At 33.6% G+C, this 23,751-nt stretch overlaps 1 protein-coding gene across 1 annotated transcript in view; it reads right to left on the bottom strand.

Moving 5' to 3' along the window:
* The window catches only part of LOC129220490 (DIS3-like exonuclease 1), a 63,406-nt gene extending 42,503 nt beyond the window's left edge, over nucleotides 1–20,903 (bottom strand). The window contains exons 1-6 of the mRNA XM_054854909.1: nucleotides 20,680–20,903; nucleotides 18,878–19,024; nucleotides 17,739–17,890; nucleotides 14,258–14,339; nucleotides 13,349–13,490; nucleotides 432–567 (exon numbers count right to left, since the gene is read on the bottom strand). Coding sequence (XP_054710884.1) covers nucleotides 432–567; nucleotides 13,349–13,490; nucleotides 14,258–14,339; nucleotides 17,739–17,890; nucleotides 18,878–19,024; nucleotides 20,680–20,796 — 776 coding nt within the window. The 5' untranslated portion in view covers nucleotides 20,797–20,903. The remainder of the gene's footprint in view (nucleotides 1–431; nucleotides 568–13,348; nucleotides 13,491–14,257; nucleotides 14,340–17,738; nucleotides 17,891–18,877; nucleotides 19,025–20,679) is intronic.
* Nucleotides 20,904–23,751: the final 2,848 nt, after the last annotated feature.

The raw sequence follows: 23,751 nt of genomic DNA, 5'->3' as shown, positions 1-23,751 counted from the left end.
TTATATAGTATTATATTATAGTTATATAGTTAGCTTATACTACAGCTTATAGCTAATTACAGTTAACAGGCAATTAATAGTTTTTTCTGTTTTCCCATTGTGGGATATTAAAAATTTCTGTATAAATTAATGCTGCTTTAATTGTCCATTAAAGCAGACATTATATGTTAATAATATACAATATAATGTAAATTATGAGTCATATTATTAACATCAATATGACGTAATTGAGGTTTTACTCCCGAAAAGTTCAACTTACATCTTTTATGATTTGAAATGTAATGCATCAGCAGGTCAAATAAATATGAATTTCAATAATAATCATTAAGATAGATGTACTTTACAAAAATATAAACTCCGCAATCTGACGAAAAAAATTAAGATTCGAAATGAGCAAATGATATCTTGTTTCAAGACATATAGAAAATTACTTTGATGATCTCACAAAAGCCTCTTGGGATGCATTATGCTTATTCACTTGGAGATGACCTTTGAAAAAACGCCCAGACTTGATACCAGCTTGTAGGACATCCAAAGGTAAATAATTGTCGTATGATTTTGACAAATCTAGATTTTAAAAAAGCAAAAAAAGATAATCATTTTATAATAGGCATAGATTTTGACTAATGAGGCAGAAAGAAGCAAAGGAATGAAAGGGCCAAAATAAAAAATTTGGAGATCATCAATAACTAGTATGTTGTGATCATTACGAAACCTTCTATATATTTCTTATGAATTCTCACCCCCCCCCCCCCCATGCTTGTGGAGAAAGCAATGTTCTCAGAAAAATAAAATTACACACACAAAAAACTTGAGGACCATCCCAATTTTTGAATTATCGCAAAGGCAAAGCAAAGAGTGAAAATTGAAAGTTATTTTAAAAGCCTTGCTTAAAATAATTACAAATTTTATTTGTTAATAAACAAAAGATGGCAACAGTTAAAAATTTTAAATTATTGAGATAATATTTATGATCATTTCCATACAATTAACCCTCAAATGCATGGCATGGCGCACTGAGTGCGCCATGCCATGCATTGGTTATTGTTGCATGCCATGCAACAATAAAATAAAAGAAAAAGCATTTATCAACAAAGGAGGGGATTAGGCTCCTTTAGTTAGGGGATTAACCTACCCTCCTACCCTCTTCTTCCGAGTGAGATATGTCCATTGACCTTGGTCAGAAGTGAGCTGTGTGTGAGATTTCCTTCTGTTTAGTGAAGCGTGTCTTACTGTAGCACTTTCATAGGCGGATTTAGGACTGAGTTCTTGGGGGGCAGGATTTTTTTTTTTTTTTTTGGAGCAACATTTTTAATTGCCCTCCCCCCTCCCATGTTTTTATCTGTTTTCTGTGATGCATAAGGCCATTCTTTACTTCTTTATGTGCCGTTTTCATTACTGTGTGTAATCATGCTGTCCTTTTTGAATTGACCTTAAAAGAGAGGGAGCTGGTATTAAGAGAGTGACGCAATAGAAGACGCAATAGGGAATATCTCCAACTTTAGGGGGCCTGGGGGTCTCTGGAGGAAATTATATAAAATGGATATAAAATTCTGCATTTTAAAGTCTTATAAGGGTTAATTGGAAATAATAGGCAAATCATTTTTTAAAAAAAGTTTTACGCTTTAAAAGTGCTTTGTGATGCAAGTTAATACTTTAAAAGAAATGGTGCACAGGTTTAGAGAATAGGTATAAAGAGAGTAACATACTACCCATTTGAACAATTCTTAATTTATACACTTGATAAGAAATAAAATTGAAGCACATTTTGCTTAGGAGTTTCAAAGACTTGTCTAATTATTTTCAAGGTTTGTTTAGTTAGATTGGGTTTTTGGCTCAAGAGCCCTAGTAGGCTATACTACGCCAATTCTTTCAGGGATTTTAGAACCAATAATTTGCACTTTCCAGTCTCTAAGATTGAGTAGTAGATTATACAGTTGTATGTACGGTATTGTGCAAACTTTGTAAGAAACACCTATTTTAAGTTTAAAAGAAAAAATAAACTTTAATTTCTCATTACAACTTTTTTTTTAATTATAAGTAGTGCAGAAAACGAAAGGGAATAGGGGTAGTGTATCATTTTTTTCCGGGCTAAACAGATTAACAATATGCAGTATAAGTAAGATAAAAGCAATCAATACAAAAGAATTTCCAAAATTCTGCATTCGGGATTAAACAAATAGCAAGATATGAAGCATGTCAGTCACAAAAAAAATTATTTCAAGTAATATGATATGTTACAAACGCGAGAACTATGATTTTTACATTTTTGATGCAAAATGTAGCAAGGAGCTGAATTTGACACATTTTGGCATTCCTCCCCCTACAATTTGTTAGAAATTTTAAAATTTAAGGTTTGTAGGCACACGTTTTCAAATATTCAAGGTTTTCAAGTACTTGAAAATGAATTAGTTTTTCAAGCATTTTCCATTTTTTTAAGGAACGAATTGGCAATTTTTTGTGAGTTAGGGGTCCATTTCAAAGCAGGGGCGCTAAGCTATAGTTTGTTTATCTTATAGGCAAATCCGGCCCTGCATGTAATTCACTTTTACCCGCAGATTGTTGTTTGATTTTTTGTAATTTTAACGAAAATTCGTCAGTTTTTACAGTTAAAGGATTTTTGCGATTTTACCAATCTGTGTAAGGTTTTTATCGGTTTTTATCAAATTTCAGCAAATTTTTCCAAAATTTTTGATGATTGATTTACTCAGATTTCAATAATGACAATAACTGCCTCATTTAGACTTAGATGATTATGACTTACCTTAATTTTTAAAGAGTATTTAGAAAGTAAGGATAATGGTATTTTCCTAAGTAAAAAGATTCAATTAATCAGAACGTTCAGATAACTGAAATTTATTCAGTTTGTGATAGTATTTACTTTTCTTTCTCAAAAAAAGAAAAAAAAAGACAAGCCGAAAATTTTCCAAGCGCATGAAGTACAGTTCTAACTATTAGTTTCATATATACAAATTTCTTCCTTTAAAAAATAAAGAAAACACCATTAGAAAAACATTTCATCAGGTAATAATGCGATCTTACAAGAATTGTGCAAAGCTTTCGTGCCGGAAATATATCTCCCTCACTTTTTCTTTTATTCAGACGTTTTCCTTACAATGTATGATTCTGGAAAATCAGAAATTTAATTTTGAACTGCTAGAGATTGAGATTCCTATTTTTTCCCCCTAAAAAATTAACGCATTGTTTACAGTGATTTTACGTTCTGTTTGTTCAATGGTTGGACAATTTTCCCAGAGTTTTGTTTCATTGTTATATACATTCGTTGAGTATGGTGTTAACTGTTACATTTGATAGTATTTTGCTATACAAAAACCTTTTAGCTATGTACTTCTTTTGCAATAGCATACATTTCAAATCAGCCACTTTCATTTGAACGTATGATGCCAGAAGGTTCTTCAAAATCTTTCGTTTGTAACAACCCAAAACATCTAGTTTTTGAAATCACGCAAATTGAAAACAAGCATTCTGAAAAGAGAAAACAAATTGTAACGAGTAGATCATTATATTAGCGCAAATTGGGGAGGGGGAGGGAGGGTCCCAAACGTTAATTATTATAAGTGTTGCAGCTGAATGCATAGCTCGTTTAGCCTCTATTTTCATTCATATACTTGCCCAAATGGTTTTCAGTCCAAAATAGTGAATTTAGACCAATTTTCAGTACCCCAGTCACAGCTGTACTGTTTGTATTTAACATTTAATGTTCGGTTCTTTTTCCTTTTTTTTCTCCCTTCAGAAAAGAACATTTGCTATTCTCTTCATTTTCATTGAACTATTCAAAAACGAAAAAATCATGTTTTTTTTTTTTTGTTATAAGATTTTGGAAGATAAGTTGCTACTATATTAACTTCTCTCAAAACTGGGGGGCATTGCACCCTTTGTCCCCCCTATAAATCCACCCATGCTCTTCTAAACTATTCAAAAACAAAAAAATAATGATTTTTTTTATTTTAATTTTTGGAAAATGTGTTGTTACTACATAAAGTCCTCCCAAAACTGGGGGGGGGGCATTGCCCCCCTCTGCCCCCCCATAAATCCGCCCATGAGCACTTTATGCGCCACCCGTGCAGTTATGTCGCGCCGCCGTGATATAGTGTCTCCTGATCAATATTGGCGGGTTTTGCAAGAATTGTCGGACGAAGACGATGATACTGATGATGAGATCGCTTCTGATTGTGACAACGAAGAAAACATCCAGTTTAGTGACCATGATTCAAATTCAGAATGTGATTTTAGGCCTGATATGGAGGAAGAAATTACTTCGAAAGAACAAAGTGCTACAGAGCAAGATGAGAATGAATTTTTCATAAAAAGTACCTATAAAACAAAAACTGTTCGTGGAAAAAAATTGAAAGAAGTAACCGAAGTCTATAAATGATCAAAAAAACTTATAAGAAGCTAATTTGCGGGGACTGCAAAAAAAAAATCTAAATGTTTTGTCTTTTCCAAAAAATTGTGATGATATTTGTGATGAAATGTCGTCTTGGAACAAAATTATTAACACGAACATGGTTGACTTGATTGTCCACTATAAGAATTTGCATATCAAGAAAAGAGCGGAAAATTGGAAGTTTCGACGTAGTAGCAAAAAAGATGCGAAAGAAACAAACCGAGCAGAACTGTTGGTGGTCATTGGTATTCTTTACTTGCTAGATAGCAAAAAAATGTCTAAAGTAAATTTAGCAGAAGCGTGGGCTCGTGATGGCACAGGAATTGAAATTTTACTAGGTGTGATGGGCGTAAACAGGTTTCGATTTCTGCTATCTTGTATCAGATTTGATGAAAAAAGCACTCGAGAAGCGAGAAAAAAAACTGATAAATTAGCCCCAATTCGTGAATTTTTCGATTCTTTTATTGCGAATTGCAATCATTTTTATTCTGCTGGGGAGCAGCTTAGGATTGATGAGAAATTAGAAGCATACGGGGGAAGATGCTCATTTGTTCAATACATTCCGAATAAACCAGCAATATATGGTGTAAAAATCTTCGCCCTTTTTGATTCAAGAACTTATTACACGTTGAATTCGGAAATTTATTGCGGAAAGCAGCCGCAAAGTCCCTATGAAGTATCTAATGCAGCTGTTGACGTAGTGGATCGGCTTATTGAGAAATGCAAAAATTCCAACTGTAGTCTCACAACTGATAACTGGTACACAAGTGTGCCACTCGCTAAATCACTTTTAGCTAATGGGATTACAATTGTGGGAACAATGAAATCAAACAAGAAAGAAATCTCCTCCGAATTTTTTCCTTCAAAAACTTGAGACATCGGTACATCGCCCTTTGTATTTCAGAAAGATCTTACCCTAGTTTCATATGTAAGTCGTAAAAATAAATGTGTGATCCTAATTAGTACCTCTCACGATGATGATAAAATCGATCCTGAAACCCAAAAGCCAGATATACTTACACTTACAGTGTAGCCATAAAAACTAGACGATGGCCTTTAGCTGTTTTTTTTTTCACTACTGAACATTGGGGGAATAAATGCCTTCGTAATCCTAAGTCAAATGAAACCAGAATCACCATCTCAGCCACGACGATTTTTTTTGAAAAATTTATCAATGTCATTGATGAAAGGCCACCTTCAGCAACGTATCCTTATCTCACAATTACCTACTCATGCAAAGGCAATTATTCGAAGATTGTTAGAGAATGAAGGAGCAGAGAGAGGAGACAATTTTGGTCCTCCCTGTGCCAAGAAGACTCGAAGATGCTGTGTTTTGTGCGAAAGACAGAAAAACAATAATACAACACTAAAATGTTCCGAGTGTTCCCACTTTACATGTAAAAGCCAGGGCCGGATTTAAAGGAGGGCAGGTGGGGCTACTGCCCCGGGGCCTACACAACAAAGGGGCCCCCCACAATAAACTTTTTACAAAATATCCTAATTTTCACAAGTCGAAAATATCGGATATATACATATATATCAAAATATTCGGATATATATCAAAGTTTCGGATATTTTCGAAAATATGATGATCTTTTCAAACCTTGATTAGGGGCCTCCACTCCTTCGTTGCTCCGAGGCCTCCACACTTCCAAATCCGGCCCTGGTAAAAGCTATATGAAAGAAGTAAAATATACATGTGAATCATGTGCTATCCATCAGAGGGATGAATTTTAAGCCAGTTGGAAGGTCTATTATTACAGTAAGCCATTTTGGGATTTTTCATGACTTTTTCTTTTATATTCATTATTTACATTCATTATTTTATCCATGTTAGAACTTTCCTGTTGCATTCATTTTTGAGCAAATTTTTCCATTTTTGTATAAGTAAAAGTTTTACACATCTTTATAAAATTTGCAAAAATAATTTTCACGTGATTGTAAAACTTTAAACTTTAAATTAAACACTTTCTTAAAATGTTTAACTTTTTTATTGTGTATCTTTTAGATCTTAGATCTTTATTACACCCACAGAAAATGTTTTGAACTTTATTAATGTTTTTTCATAAACGATATTTGTTTAGAAAGCAACAACGCATTTTTCAGTTTTGTAAAATATTTCAATTGATTTTGTAATATTTTTTTCATACATGCATGCTTATTTCAGTGCGCTGCCCATGAGGGTTAAAATCATGAGAAATATGCAGACGACAGTCTATTATGATTCACCTTTCTTATTATTGGATTAATAAAACTATTTTTATTTGCAAAAAAAATTCAGCATCTCTTGGAGCGATTGGCCCCAAAGTTGAACCAACGCTTGTTTACATATAGGTTCATATTTATTCCAAATTTCATCCAGAACGTAGCATTACTTTTTGAGATATGGCATTTGCAATGAAAAAGAAAGAATGTTTGATTGCACCAACCTCTTTTCAGCTCTTGAGGAGAAAATAAAATCAGCTCTTGTACCCTCTAAGGGCTACTTGCCGATAAATTTTTGCTTGATTCTGTTCATTATTTCTTCCAGTTATAGCAGAAACAAGTGACGACAAAAAATCTTCTATCTATATCTCTGAGCTATCTGTTCTATAACTCAGCCCCTGTTTGAGTTATTGAATAAGCACCTGTACATGTTAAGGGCAACATATTGACCAAACTTTGTTTGATTCTGCCAGTTACTTCCTGGGGAATAAGCAGGCACTCATAACTCGAAAAAAGTTCCATTGCTCCACCCTCTTGGAGGAATTTGTGCCAAAAGCTAATGGGCGCAAGTTCACATGGGGACACATATGTGAATCAAATTTCGTTCTATTTCATGCAATAGTTTTTGCTGTAGAGCAGGTCACGAAAACCCAACCACACGTATACAGACACACAGACAGGTATATAGACTTTCTCCAAAAATGGTCGAAATGGACTCAGCACACCTCAAAACGTTCAAAATTTGAAAATTTGCATGAAACCAATACTTTTTTCCATATAATAGATATAGAAGAATGTAAAAATGGTAGGAGAACCTCTCCTCTGTTTTGTCTGAAGAGATGGTAGTAGTAGCTCTGGTGGGTGCTACTATACAGCATGATTTAGAAAAAAAAAATCAATGAAAGCTTACCTAGGATCAGAACTCGAAGCGCGTTTTGAAACTTTAAAAAGGTCACTTTCATCTTTTTGCTTTTCACTGCCTCAAATGGTTAAAATCATAATATTTAAAAATATTTTTGTACTACTGAAGTACAAGCAGTAAATAAACCATTTAAAAAGAATTTTCCAAATTCTGCGTTCATATATAAGTGGTTTACAGAATTTCAGAAGCGTAATTTTGTGACCTTTTGGGGACTTTTTCATGATATTTTAAGAATATGAATGTCTAAACAAAATATCTTAATTTGAAGCAGTACAGCAATGAAGCAGTTAAAACAAAAAATATCTTTTAAGTTGAGTAATGCATTATTGTATATTTTAAACAGAGGTGCCCAACCTCCCCCCAAGGGCCACACCTCATATTAAGGTGAATCTTGCAGGCCAAAATGCATATAAAATTTAAATATATTTGAATTTTTCACCCAGATAACAAGGGAAAGCATTAAAAAGGACGGAAAATTGCATACCAAGAGTTATTGTCATCATTACTGTAGGCTTGTTTTATCAAGTTATAGTTTTCAATTAGTAATATTGAACATAACAGGTCACATGGATGAGCTTTGTGGGTCTCATGTGGCGCATGGGCCATAGGGTGGTTACCACCATTTTATAACATGAGCAGAAATTGTGTTTAAGAGCAACTTGATCAGCCCTTATCCAAGAACGGTACAGGTAGTTCAAAAATCCAATAATTTTTGAACTACAGTAGAGTCTCAAAAATCCGAGTCTTGAATGTTAAAGGTTCCGCTTAATCCAAGTGCCTCATTTATGTTTTAAATTATAATTTTTAGTAGCTAAAAATTTTATATTCATCAAAATTTAAAGATATAAATTTTTTACCATTGTAAAACGTATTAAATATGTATAGTAAATAATTAAAATACATTGAGAGGTTTGTTTCAACAACACTCCCTAAGTGATGCTAAATATTCATTGACTACAAGAAATTAGATTAAGAGATGCCTTGGAGATATTAACTTGATACGTAAAGATGATTAATTTGTCACAAAGAACATGTTAACATCCCTTTTGGAGCATCCAATTGTTATAAAAAAAGGGGAGCACAACTTGATGCCACTCAAGTGCAGATGTAGGGAAATGCACAAACCTTCCAACAACTAACCATTTTTGTGTAATCCAAAATACATACATACGAAAGGATACATATTCATTTCGAAGAGTTTTGTCAGACGTCACGACAAAACTCGTCAAAATGAATTCGTGCGCAGTCAAAATGCGTGTTTTGGTTGCATTGCACACTTAAATACGTAGAAATATTGAGAAAAAAATAATTCAAAATTCATTTAGTTGCAATTAAAAGAAAATTTACGTTGAAATTTGAGTCATAAATTTTTTGCGAAGACAATAAATCCTTTTCTTTACACAAGGAAGTAAAAGATGCTCCTCATGTCCTCCAAGTAGTGTAAATTTTAAATCTGGAAGATTTTACTGGACAATTCAAGTTTTCAGTAATCCGATGTGAGGTAAACCCCAATTACCTTGGATTTTTGAGACTCCACTGTAATCCCAAATCATACATCAGTTTACTTTTGATAATACAGTTTATATGAACTGTTTCAGAAAAAAGTTTGTTCCGTCAAGTTGTTTTGAAATATTCTTTTTTTTTCAATTTACTAAAATAATAGATTATATGCATAAACTCACAAAAAATATTTCTTAAACAACAGTCAACCCTCGTTTATCCGTTTAACCTGTTCCAGACTCTACCATAATAAGTGAATTTTTGTGAAATAGGATCTATTGTTTATCAAACAAATGTTTTCCCAGTTAAAGTGTAGAAAATTTATTTTTGATCTTTTAAAATGAGCTTTTAAAAATATTAGACAAGAATTAACATTTTTCAGTCACTGTTACACTCACATTACTCAATATATTGCACAAAATTAAAAAAAACATGACCCGATTAGATATTATTATAAATAACATCAAATAAGTCACCTAATAGGTCTAATAGGTAATCTGGTACAGACTGTGCCATTGAAATTTTTAGGGGTGTGTGTGAAAGAACGTAGCCAAGGGGGGGGGCCCATGGGGTCCGGACCCCCCCCCCCCTCCTGAAAGACTCCTGTCCTTTTTTCTCAGTTGTTGCATCTCGCATCAACAAAAGTTTTCCGAAAGAGAATGTTTTTATAAAGCCCAGCATTTTCCCCTTAAATATTCCCATTAATCGGCAATTTTCTCAGACCTTGAGTCAATTCAGAACACGAGAACCTCGTACAGCAACTGCAGGTTCCCAACTTTCATCTGTCTTTTGCTGTGTCGCATACTCGATCCAAAACCGGGAAGTGTCCGTTTTGTCTTTCAAACCAGCTGGGTCCTGTGACCTTGAAATTCAGCCCCTCTCCTTTGGTCCATTAGATTGCCATCGGCAAAGTGAAAACAAGCATTTATTGTCCCCCAGTCTCATTGGCGAAGTTTTCTTTATTTCTTTCTCTTTTCTTTTTGGATTTTCGTGGATTTCGTAGACGCAGCACGAAAAACAGCCAGAGGTTAGTTTCATTCATTTATCTAAAGATTTTCAAGATAACCATTGTTCAAGATAACCATTGAATTCCGATTCTTTTCTGTTTTAACATGCAGTTATTATCTATGTCATACTTATAGGAAACATATCTTGAACAAAATTATATGCAAAAGAAAATTAAGTTTATCCAAACTAGGTAATTGCAGTGCTCCCTTTTAAAGTTTTCTTAAAAATGCGAGCAATTTTACGTGTTAATGTGTTTTTCCATTTAAAAACTAATTTTAGATTCTAAGCCAGCAGCGAAAAAAGAAATTCTACACATTTCATGTGCTTGAGGATGAGAAAAAATAATTGTTTTTTTTTTTTTTTTCATTCTAACTCTTTATATTTTTGGCATGGTTCATTTATTTTATATTTTGATAAAGATTTTATTTGAACTTTTAGATTATTTTTAACATCTCTCTCCTTTCTGAGTAACAAATTACATAGATTTTTTACTGATGTTTTCCCCCCAATATTTAAGCATGATCATAGACCATATTAAATGCCCAAAAAGAATTCGTGTTTGAAGGTAAAATAAATGAATAAATAAAACTTGAAGTTGATGTAACAAACTTTTTGCGGTATCAAAATTTTATAGAAAAATAAAATTGAAAATTACTTGAATATTTTACTGTGATCAGTTTATGAAATTACAAGTTCGGCCATATTAACGTATGTAATAAGTAATTTATTAGAAATTATTACTTTTAAATCTTACTGAATTGTGATTCTATGATCCCAACAGTTAGTTTTTAATTGACGAAAAAAAAATCTTATTCGATGTTGTTCCATAAAACATATTTGTATTTGCATCATTGGAATACATTTTCTGATTGTTATTCACTGGCTTTGTACTGAGGAGTTATTTAATAAGCATCTATGCATCCATCTTTAGTAAATTGTGAAGGTAGCAGTAAATTGTGAAGGTAGCAGTAAACATAACAAAAAACAGACATCTGCATTTAACTATAAATTACTAGGTGAAAATTACCTCTATTTACTGCGTTACAAGCAAAGAAACAAAAAAGGTGAATGCGAGGTAAATATTTTTGAGTTTTTCGTTTCTACATTGCTTTTTTTTTAACTCTTATTTTTTTCAAGCTAAAGATATTTGCTATTTCTTGCAATAAAGTGTTTTGCTAACATCGTATTATAGAAAAAAAAATCATTGCCTGGGTTGTAAAATATGATATGTATTTTTAAAATTAACAACATGTTGTTAAAATAAAATTACACAGATGCTAAATTTAATTCATTAGGTATACATTCCATTAATCGGCATGTAAAAGATCCTTTAGGACGTTTGACTGGGAATGCTCTTGACAAAATTAAATTCCTTTTACAGTTCCGCATTGAAAAGAGCTAGTGTCTTCATCTGGTGGAAACTGAGCACCAAATTTTCCTCTAACATTTACATCCGTGCCTTAATGGTGGCACATGAATGACTGGATGCCATATCGTTGGTTCGCACTTGTTCCGCTAAAGGCTAAAGCCTCTAACACAGCTCCATTAGAAAGAAAAAATAATGATAAAGAACGGCAAAACGCCTTTTCCAATATTTAAATTTTTTTCGAACAGCTTTCACCCTTTGAGGAATAGTGACTTCACTTGAGAACCCCATTTATTTCTTGCTTCTCTTTTTTTGTCAGCTAACTGAAATCACTGTGTCAGTTGGCTGAAGAAAAAAAAATATATACATAAAAAAGTGGTTGCATCAAAGGAAGCCTCCGTCCCTCAAAGAGTTAATAGTTTGTGAAATACACCGCCAGCTCAGTCATTACCAGTCGAGGACTGCAGTTTCGTGCTTATTAGCACTCATCAGCCCGGCATAGGCTTTCCTATGCTTTAGCCCTGGCTAATGGGCGGTAATTTACTGAATATAGTTAATAGTTTGTTCAAGCTTTTAATTGATGATTAGGAATGATAATTAGAAAACAGATAAGATTGGAAATATTCTATTTTGTATTATCAAAAGAATATTATAAATGTAAATAAATAGAAACTAATTCAAGCTTTTTAAATGAAACCTTGTTAATATTTTCGTTGAGAGAGTTGTGGGATTTTGCCTGAAATGTTGTTCAAATCGGACAGGGTTACGTTATATAACATTCATATAGTTATACATTCGACTCCATAGATATAGATTTATTTATCCTCATATAAACAATGCCGATGATCGAGTAACCCGCGTGTTTCCACAATTAATTCGCGCCACGGCATAATATGTAATTTGATAATATGTTTTGGTAATGTTTAACATGCAGGGAAAGGCTTTATTGTGACAAGGCTGAACTCGATCCGGTAACTTAACGGTTTTATTGGTAAGACTGTGTCATCTCAGAGGAATGAAGAAACTAAAACAATGAACGCTGTCTACTGGAGTTTAGGTTTAATCCACTGGTGTTAGAGTTAAAATTTCAACTATCAAAATATCACCAAACAGGCAATTACTTCGTTCAAATGTAGAGGTGTTGAAGCAATTTACACCCGTCATACCTTGACGGGCGACTTTCTAGTTTTCAAATAAAATGGCATAAGTACAAATGTACATATTTTGTTGAAATATATTACAAAGCTTTAATATTTTATTAAATTACCGCATGCATTTTCCGAGTAATTTCTAGAACACTTTTTGTTTTCGGTTTTTCTTTTATTGTGCCCTTTTTATTAATAGAAAATGTATCACTCATTTTCAGGAGGACAGAGGATCTCCCATATTTGGAAACTTTGTATGTGATAACTTTCAGTTTAATGTTAATTTACAAACTTTCAATAATTAATTTACCACTTAATATAAAATTTTTATTAACTAATTTTAACTAATGGCTCCATTAATTTCAATTATTTAATTAATTTTAGTTAATTATCATATTTTAATAATCAGTTTTAATTGGATTTATCTTATCTTGTGTAACTATCGGCTACTAATTCTGCTTTAGCACGCCTCCTCTTTTGAAGTTCGTGCAACCTTAGACCCCCCCCCCCCTTAACAAAGTTCTAGCTAGGTGCCTGGTGTGTGTTTGGAGGACTATTTTTCTCATTTGGGGGGGGGGGGGGGGCTCTAGTTTTTTTTGGCGGGGAGTCGCAATATTTTGTGGCAGGTGCGCATTTGCTCTTAGGGGGGTGGGCACCCCTGTTGAACTAGGCGTACACACACAGTTCTTAGACAATGTCACTAATCTAGAAAACAGTGTAATGTGTTTGATGATGAAATATGTGTGACTGAGTGATAACACCACGGAGAAAACTGATCAAAAGAGCTATCATACCATTTACACTTCCAACACCGAGAGCAAGATTCAGAGACTCATAGAGCTGAATAGCAGGATCCAAATCTTTCCACACCAGTTGAAGACATTCTTTCATGGAGTAAATATGAATGTATTTGCTTGTAATCTGTGACTCATAAAGCTGAAAATGATAAGCAAAATCAGTAAAAAGTAAAACAGTTTTAATGAACTAATTTGTCACGTTGAATGCTTTTAGAAGTATTTCTAGTTTATCTCAGAGGATGGCTCAATATACAAAACATGAGAATTTTATCCACCAAAAATCTACAGGATTATCATCCTTTTGCCACCAGTTTCCTCCCTTTGCATTTGGCAATCACTCCTGATTCTAGGAGAAAACTGTCTTGACTACACTACAAACTGACAGCTGCTGAAAGTGTCTGAACATGAAAATGATGCGCAAATAAGATAGATACGTCATTAAAAAATATATAGTGTTGATGAATAAACAAATATTTTAAAATTAGAATTAAAAGTATTTTCAAAATAAAATATTTTATAGCAAGTTACATAACTTTTCGATCATCCTGTAATTCAGGTAATTACGTGTTGCACAAGGGCACCCAAACGAAAATTTTTGGGAGGGGAAAAATAATCAATTTACCGAATGAAACCTGAAATTTTACCGAACAATAAAATAAGGTCATGCACACATACCTACAGTTAATTAGAAGATATATTAGTGGCATGAGGGGGAAAAACACTTTTCTGCACTACCATTTTTTAATTTGTCGAATATTCAAATAAAATATGCCAAACAAGGAACTTTTTGGGAGGTTTCAGTGCCCTCCTGTGATCTCCTATCAGGGTACCACTGGGTCGTACATCAGATTAAAATTGCAAAAACTGTAAGAAAGATTTTAAAATAGTATTAGAATCAAAAATTACCTGTACTTCATCAGTTAGGATCACCACTGGAATCCTTTCATTTAGGTGGCTGCTGTAATATTTGGCAGTCTGTATGCAACATCTGCAATAAATTAAATGCATATTTTGGAAAAAATATTTTGTTGGTGACAAAACATGTTTAAACTTCCTCAGTTTTCATTCAGTTCCTAATTTAGTTGTGAAAATCGTTATTCTGATTTTTAAAAATTTTATGGATTATTTGTAGTTTTACTAACAACTCTGCATCATGTAAACTCAAAATGAAATTATTGACGAACGATGTCCATCACATGACTTCCTTTCACTTCAATTTTAATGTCATTTTCCCGTTATTGGCAATTTTAATGTGATTCAATAGTTAACTCTCTAAATATTACCACCACTAGCCAAATTGAAACCAGATTTAAAAAAAATAAAATAAATAAAAAAAATTGCCAAATTTGATGCCAACTTGGCAACCAAAAGACTGGCGCTATATTGCCAATTATATCACCACTTCAGTTTACATTGAAATTAACAATGATTTCCCCAAAAAAAGGGGCAAAAGACCCCTTTAGAAACACCGGAAAGCAACCAAAAGGGAAGGTGTACAAGTAGACCCCACTAGGGGTCTACGTACCAAATTTCAACTTTCTAGGACATACTGTTCTTGAGTTATGCAACATACATATGCACATACATACATACGGACCTCACAAGAAAAGTTGTTGTAATTAACTGGGGGAATGTCAAAATGGATACTTCGAGTTTTTATACGTTCTTAGGCACTTATCGGCATGTGGTCGGGTTGAAAAAAAAAACTCAACATTAATTCGGGGGTGAGCAAAATGGAAATTAAGGCCGAATTTTGAGTGAAAATTCGCGAATACAATACTTCCTTTGTTGTAAAAGGAAGTAAAAAGCACATCAATTACAGGTGAAGTATGATGCACAAAAGAAATTGCTGTTTCTGAAAAGTGGCTGTCCATAAATGCTACTTTTTTTTTTAAAAACATATTTGACCCTCTAATTTTCAAAGTGTCACACTTCACCTTACCCCTCCTCTTATCACATGACACACTATTTTTCATTAACATACAGTTATAAAAATATGTTATGCCACACACATGTGTGATGTCAATCTCTCTCTCTCTGTCTCTTGTCACTAACTGCCACTTTCAAACTCCACTCCCCTTAAGAAAAACTGTATCACAAAACATTAGTTGCCGACAACCCTTAAATGCTTTTGAACTGGTAGAGACACACTAATGTTCATATAGTGCAGCTCTGGTTAGTTGAGCTGTGACCTTGACTATGTTTACCTGTTTTAGAGGAGTTTAGTGAAAAATAGACGTGTATTGGCTCAGAATTGAGTTGAAATATATTTGAAAAACTACTAAGAAAGTTTCTCAACTCAACTTAGCACCAATTACCCCTCCCTATTTACCGATACAGAGGTAAACATTGTCAGAGTCGGAGCTCAACTTCTCAGAGCCTTACAATGGCCTTACAATATTCAGAGCCTGATTTAGAAATTTTGGGACTGTAAGCACAACAAACCTGTGGGGCCCCCCTTGACTTGCAGAACCAAAGAATGTGCTCAATCACACATCTTTTGGGGGAAGTTTTCATCCCCCCAAAAAATGGCATACCATCTAAAAAAAAAAAAAAAAAAAAAAAAAGATACCTTCCCCTCAAAAAAAAAAAAAAAAAAAAAAAAAAAACAGTAGTGATGCAATCTGCATCATTGATTATTTTTTAGGTTGACCCTATTGACATTTGCATGGCAATAGGCTGCAGTAAACTGAGGGTGTAAATATTTTTATATGTTTTGATAATGTCACAGTAATGCACTTATAATTTGTAATAATTCGAAACTTACATGAATAACATTCAAACAACTGTAAATACTATAAATCAACAAACAAAATAAATGCCATAAGCAATAATAGTGAGCTAGCTCCCTACTAACATGGAGTGACATCTGAGTGGTCTTTCCTAGATGTCACTACAGATAGTATTCTCACTCCATAGGAGAGCGTTAGTTTTCCACTGAATTCATAAACCTTGTTAAAACAGAGCCAGCAATAAAAATTTAATTTTCAACGTTACACCAGAATAAAAAATGTTTAGAAAAATTTTATAGTGCAAAACAAATAAAACATTTATTATGGGGGGGTGATGTAATTTTTGCTGCCTTTGTTGATATGATGAATTTTGATTATTGTCATGTGTTTAGTGACACTCCCAAGGTTAGCACAATATATTTACACAAATAGATTGATGTAAGATTTATCAAAATCAGCCAAGGGGTTTAGCCTGTACAACGCCACACAGGAACAGACATACAGACATAGACTCATAAACACATTGCCCTCCTTTGCGTTGCTCACGCGCAGTCGGGTAAAAAAGTATTCCATGATTTTTAATCAAATTTTTAAAAAAATCATAAATTTGCAAGTATCTCTTCAAAAAAAGGTCATATTTGTTTGATTTTGCAGCATGTAATAGCCCTTAAAAAAGTGAACAAGATGAACTTTACCCGATTGTCCTCACTCAATAAAATTTTTTTAGGGATTAATGTTGAGATTATACTGGGGATTTTGAAGGGCTGTTGCCTTAACTCCAATGAAGGTTCAAAGGGTCTGTTGATGCTATGTAAGAAATTATATGCTCCACGCGGTTACATTGTGTAACACTTGACAGGGGTCCCAAGATTACACACAACCCCCGTAACACAACTTGGGATCTCCATAATTGCGCAATGGGGCTTTCCGCAATTGCCTACTGCGCAGCTGCATGAGAGCGCCTGGGTTATATGGCTATAGACAGTCATGAAGGCATGACTGCAAAAAAAAACCTCCTGACCAAATAGCGGGATAACTTTATGGCATATCTCTTGACCGCTATTCGGGTAAAAGGGCAACTTGGCTGCCCATCATGTATATTGTGAGCAGAAAAATAAATTAGTTTGTGTGTGTTGTGAACATGGTCTCTTCAATTCTCTTCCTCTCCAAAATTTGATTCATGGAAAATGTGACAAAGAAGAAGGGGCGAAAATTCTCCTCTATATGCTATTGTGGGACTGTTGCTACCGGTTTTTATCTATATTTCACATTATTCATTCAGGTATTTTAATTTTTCGGGGAGTGTTAACATAATTTACGTTTTCTCATTCAAATGATAATTTTTAAGGACTAAGGTCCAAACTTTTAGGAACCCTTGCTATTTTTTCACTGGGAAATATTACCGTGTTTTTTTTTTTTTTTTCATTTAACACTAATTGTTGAACGCATGTCACTTAACATGTTTATTTTCCAAATAGACTGTGCGAAGTCCGGAAACACAGCTGGTATTGCATATCTGAATGCCTGGGCATGACAACAAAGCGTGATATAACAAGTGCTTACTGTACTTACATCAACATCTGAATTCATATGTATAAAAACAAAGAAAGATTGCAGATTTTCAACTATGCATAAAAAATAATAAAGCTGAATACTTAATAAGCCATTCATCTGATGAGTCTGAAGATGTTCTTGGAACTGCGGTAGTTCTGCATATCTCATTCAAAAAGACAACACTGCCACGACGTACATCTTTGGAGATATTCAATATACGATTAAAGAACTTATTTCCAAAGTTCTGCATAACCTAAAATTATTTGAATAACAATAGAACATTAAGAACAGACAATAAAAATAATAACGATGGTTATAGCTAAAACATAAGATTAAAAATACATCCCCGGGAAAATGTTGAAAGATTTGCATATTTCACTAAAATATACTACCAAGACCAAATATACCTTGGTAGTATATACCAAATATACTACCAAGACTAGAACTGATTTCACAACAGTTCTTTTCATTCTACACTGAGTAGGATCTGCTACCGCTTAGAATCAGATTTATTCTAACATAAAATTATTCTTGTCTCCAACTTTACTACTTCTATAGATGACATATGAATTGTTTCATGTAATAAGTCTTATTTTTTTTTACTAGGAGAAAATTTCCAAACAATAGACAAATGGTATTTCTTTAAATCAACAGGAAAATCTGACATACAAATTAATCCTGTTCTGGCAGCCCTCTCTTTTACTGGTAAATAGAATATACTGTAAAAGCACTCATTTTCTTGAGCCCAATTAATTGTGAAAATGTAAGCCTCGGTAAATAGTTTTAATTTCCTGATTTTTCAATTTTCGCTTCTGTTCAATTTTCCAAAAATTTCATCACGCAAAATCACCGATATCTTTTAAATTAATATCAATATTGAACAATGGTTATCTTGAAAATCTTTAGATAAATGAATGAAACTAACCTCTTGCTTTCATGGATAAATGATTGAAAGCACAATTAGCATTGTATTACTGAAAATTTTGCATACCCACTGTATATTTTTTTAAATACTTGCAGATAGTTTTGAGTTAGTTGTGTACGCAGATGCTTTATATTTTCATCTTACTATGAGAAACACTGACTAAACTTCAAAAAAATCCATTACTACAAATTAAACTGGAAAATATTGACTTTACTAACCAGTTTTCACTTCTAGAAAAAAGTTTGAAAAGAAAGGAAATAAAAATTAACATTATACACAAAAGGAAACCAAAAAAACAAAAAAAAAACCACTTACTTTCGATACTATGCTTTGTAAAAAAATCATCCCTTTGATTTCTTGTAGCTCCAAAATTTCCAAATATTTTTCAATAATATCAACACAAGGAATAACATAATAGGATGCATCTTTTTCAAGTTGAATACCTTTGGAAGATAAAAATAACTATATAAACCATTAGCTCAACATACGTATGCACTGCACAGGGTTGGTAAGTTTTTGCTACAGAATGAAACAACCATAGAAAGAACCATGTTTTTTTTTTCTGCTAGGTAAAAATAGGTTTTAGTCAAAGTGGCAAAAATAGAATTTGTAAGGGCAACTTATGCACAGGTTTCTTTTTTACAATTTTTCTTCAGCAAATTAATAAAAAAATATTAAACAAGCTTTGATAAAATTATTATTTTAATTTTATTTGTTTACCAGCTTAGAATAAGTTGAATATTTAACTTGCTTAAGAAATAATTACTCAAAAAAAAAAAGAAAAAAACTTTAACTTTTTAAGCGTAGAAATAAAATTAACATGTATTTAAGACAGGAAAATAATTTTTGACTTGTCTTATAGCGATGGTGATAGGTACCATAGATTTTGGGCCTTTCTCAATTACTTTCTGCATACAGTGGGTGCTGGTTAATTTAATCAAAGTGTTAAAAACAGAACAAAAGCCAGCTTTATTGAATTAGTTGCTTTATTGAATCAGTCGCTTTATGGAATCAAAACTGTTAACAAACTTAATTGAAATAAGCGGCGGTCACTGTATAACCATTTACCCTGTTCATTCAGGAATTCCTTTTTATAGGCAAAAATACAGAAGTTTCTCTCCCCCTTCATTATTAATTATCATTGGCAAAAAAATAGGAAAAAATAAAAGCTGAAATGAACTCATCACAAAAATTGAATGATTAAATTTTTTCCTGTTCCTGTAAAATTAATTTTAAAACAGACGACTAGATTTCAAACTCATTGATTCAGAGAGAGAGTTAATGACATTATTTCTTCCAATAGCAGACAATTTTATGTTTTAAACAGTTGGTCGATTTTTTTTCATTTTAAAGTTACCTTTTAGTCCTACTTAATTGTTTGTTTTGCTAGAAAATTCAATATTTAATTTTAAATTTTGGCAACAATTGACAAGCAGAAGTGATTTACTTGGGTTAGTACATTGGCAAAATTTTTTGAATATGTGCAAAGTGTTCTACATTATGACAATTCCCGCTGTTTTTTACATTTTAAATGGAGCTTTTGGAATAGCAATAGCCTATGGTGCTAATTTGTTTGAAAACATGTTTATATATTACATCTTAGATCTGAATTTAACTCTTTAATGCTCCTCTAAAAATTACTTAGATTTCCTTTAATTTTTAATATATCTTATGGAATACAGTGCAAGAATCTAGGAATTTTTAAATTTTTTATTGACCTGTTTCGGCAGAGTTTATGGCAACAAGGTTTGAAGTCAGTTTTTAAAAATCTTGGTCTCGCAACTATTCTAAAAGTTCCTTGAAATGTGAAAATGCAGCCAAAGAAAAAGAAAGACCACAAAAAAACAAAAGCTTCATTAAAATTTGAAAAAAAAAAAAAAAAAATCAGTCAAAGGAAATTAAAAAAGCCATTAAATAACATTAATTCCAAAACACATACAGTTTTTTTAATAAACTAGATGCTATTCACTGCAACACATAATCTCGTTGCAGTTTAAAGACTCGCATAATGTTTTAGCTGCAAAATTTTTGCGAACTAATAAAAGAAATGTTTTATAGTGTCGTTATGCTTTAGCTTTTAAATTGAAATGTAATAAAAGTTTCATACCTTCATTCACCAAACATAATTCACACAAAGGGCTATGGCAGAAAACATCATCTCGAAGATATTGTTCACGAATAATAGTCTCAGTTCTGCCTTTTATTTTCACACGCTTTAGTACTTTAGTTAACATAATTAAAAGAATGGACTAAAAATGGGTGGAAAAGTATTTTACGAACAGCAATTTCAGCTCAAATAAATCTGTCATGTTATAAAATGTATGCACAATATAGACATTGAACTTTTACAACCACGAACTTTGTTAAAATTTGAAAACATTACGTTACACTATACTCAGCGTTACAGAGCCGACGAAGAAAAAGGATCAGAGGTATAAGCACTGGGCTTCTCTTCCTCGTTACTCATAAAAGGGGAGAAATGATGTGTCAAAAATTACACAAGACATCGAAAACCAACATGTGACACGAAAACACGAAAATAAGAAACATAAATTTGCAATACCAATCGGACGCACTATATTCGGACGCACTATAAACGGATATTTGTATGCAACAATAGAGTACATAAATTTAAATTTCTTTACTCTATGCATACAACAGAGGGACTGCGAACAAACCGACATGCCTCATCAGGAAAAAAACACAGTAAATACAAAACAGCATGAACAAAAGGAGAAAATAACAACCAACGATGGGAATTGAACCCACTACCTCCTTTAATGCACTTTGACAGTTGTGAGAGCAAGCGCTTTCAGCCACTCGACTACGAAAGCCCCATCATCTCAAGAATAATTTTTATAATTTTTTTTCCTTCAGGAATAGTGCATATTAGATAGACTATTACACCTATTGTTTGGATAAGATTAAATATTTGTATTAGAGAAAAATATCTTCACGGAGAGTACATTAAGGTACTTTAAAAAGGAAGATTTATGATTGCTTACACCTCTTTCATCGTATCTGAAAACGTCATTAAGTTCGTATGAATTATCTACGTTTTCAGAATTTTCTGAGGGCGGCTGGAATTCATAGGCGGCTGGTGCACCAAAAAAGTGTGTGTGTGGGAGGGGGAGGGGGGGGGGGGGCAAAAGAAGTATGTGAGGTTGGGGGCGTGGTTCCTGAAAGTGTTTTTTTCTTTTTTTTTTTGCAAAATTGGGCTAGATTAAAGGCTGTTAACATTACTGTCTGAGTCAGTTTTTGAAGAGGATTATATTTGCACTAAATGTGCTGAACTCTCAGACTTAAGACTTAAGCTGCTAGTTTTGGAAGCCCAGTTAGCATTAGGGTGTAAGCCAGTTGTAGAGGGTATAAATGTTTCAGAGATTCAGGGGGAAGTTTCAAATGAGGAGTTAGATTGGGAAACTAAGGGTGTAATTTTGGGGGACTCTATGGTAAGGGAGGTGGGTAACACAGTTGGGAGAGTAAAGCGTAAGGTGGCTAGGTGTTGTTTACCAGGGGCTCGGGTAAAAGACGTTAATATGGTTGCTGAAAAGAAGGGAGTATTGAATAAGGAGGACATGGTTACTTTGTGGGTGGGAACAAATGATGTAGGCCACAGTAAAAATGAGGAGTTTTCTAGGGAATGGGAATCCCTGTTGGATAAAGCAACCAGCTTTTCGACGAATGTCCAAGTGGTTGGTTTGCTTCCCAGGTATGGAGTGCATAGGAGCTGGCTAAATCAACGTGCGAGGTGTATGAACTTGCTACTGAAGTCAATTTGCGAAAAGCGCAGTATCAGGTTCATTGATGTATGGAGTCATTGTAAACGGGATTGGATTGCTAGGGATGGCCTGCATCTGAGCTCTACAGGGGTCAAAATGGTTAGTGGATTAATTTTAAGGGCTTCGGAGTCAAAAAACTAAGTTGGAATGGGGGGCATGGTTCAAGCACCAGGTATCGAGAGAACGAAATGTTTTTGGGTATTGCTAGAAATGGAAATAAAGTGACAAACAAGAGTAGTAATGTTAACAATTGTAATTTAGGAAATTTCAGGGTGTTAAATAAAAGCAACTTAGGCATGCTTAAAGTTTTCTATACCAATGCTCGCAGTATTAGGAACAAGATGGATGAATTGAAAAGCATAGTTATGGATGAGAAGTTGGATGTTATCGGAATTACAGAGACATGGGCTACCGAATCTGATGCAGAGTTATTACATATTGCTGGGTATAATTTATTCAGACAGGATAGAGTAGGTAAAAGAGGTGGTGGGGTTTTATTTTATGTTAGAGACAATTTTATTTGCAACGAATTGGTCATAAATGATAAGCCTACTGATATTGATATGGTTTGGCTGGAGTTGATGAGCAGTAAGGGCATAAAGCTACGCTTTGGAAACATTTATAGGCCACCTAATTCAAACCAGGGACAAGATGAACAGATGTACCGTATTATTAGTGACATGTCCAGTAAGGGATCCGTTATCATAATGGGGGATTTCAATTTTCCGGGTATTGATTGGAATAATTTTTATCCTGGTAATGGCAAAGAAGAGGAATTTTTAAAAGTTATTGGTGACTGTTTCTTAGATCAAGTTCTAACTCAGGGAACTCGAGAGGAGGCCATTTTGGATCTAGTTTTTTGTGACATAGGTAGTTTTGTTCAGGGGTTGAGTGTAGGGGAGCATATTGGAGTTAGTGATCATAACAGCATTAGGTTCCGGGTTAAATTTGAAGTGTGCAAAGATGATAATTTTAGGTTTGTGCCCAATTTCAGAAACACCGATTTTGTTGCACTTAGGCAGAGCTTGAAAGAGGTTTTTTCGTCAGGGTTGGAAAATAGCGACGTAGATCAGCAGTGGACGGAATTTAAGGATAAACTTGCTAAAACCGTTGGGGACTATGTTCCATTTAGGAGAAAAGGTGTTAGTACCAAAATTTGGCCCATGTGGTTCTCCAGGGAGACTAAAGAAGCTCTTAATTATAAGCAAGCCACTTTTCGTAAGTTTAAAGAAACTGGTCAGAGTGCGGAGAGGCTCCAGTATGGTAAGGCAAGGCGAAATTTTAAGTATTTGGTACGGATTCAGAAAAGGGAATTGGAGCAAAGGCTGGCAGATGACATTGATGGGAACCCTAAGAGGTTTTTTGCTTACGCTAATTCTGGGAAAGCTCGAAACAGTCAAATTGGGC

Source organism: Uloborus diversus, chromosome 4, assembly GCF_026930045.1.
Source record: "Uloborus diversus isolate 005 chromosome 4, Udiv.v.3.1, whole genome shotgun sequence".
NCBI lineage: Eukaryota > Metazoa > Arthropoda > Arachnida > Araneae > Uloboridae > Uloborus > Uloborus diversus.
Note: the sequence above shows the minus strand (reverse complement) of the source record. Positions and strands in the feature narration are given on the sequence as shown.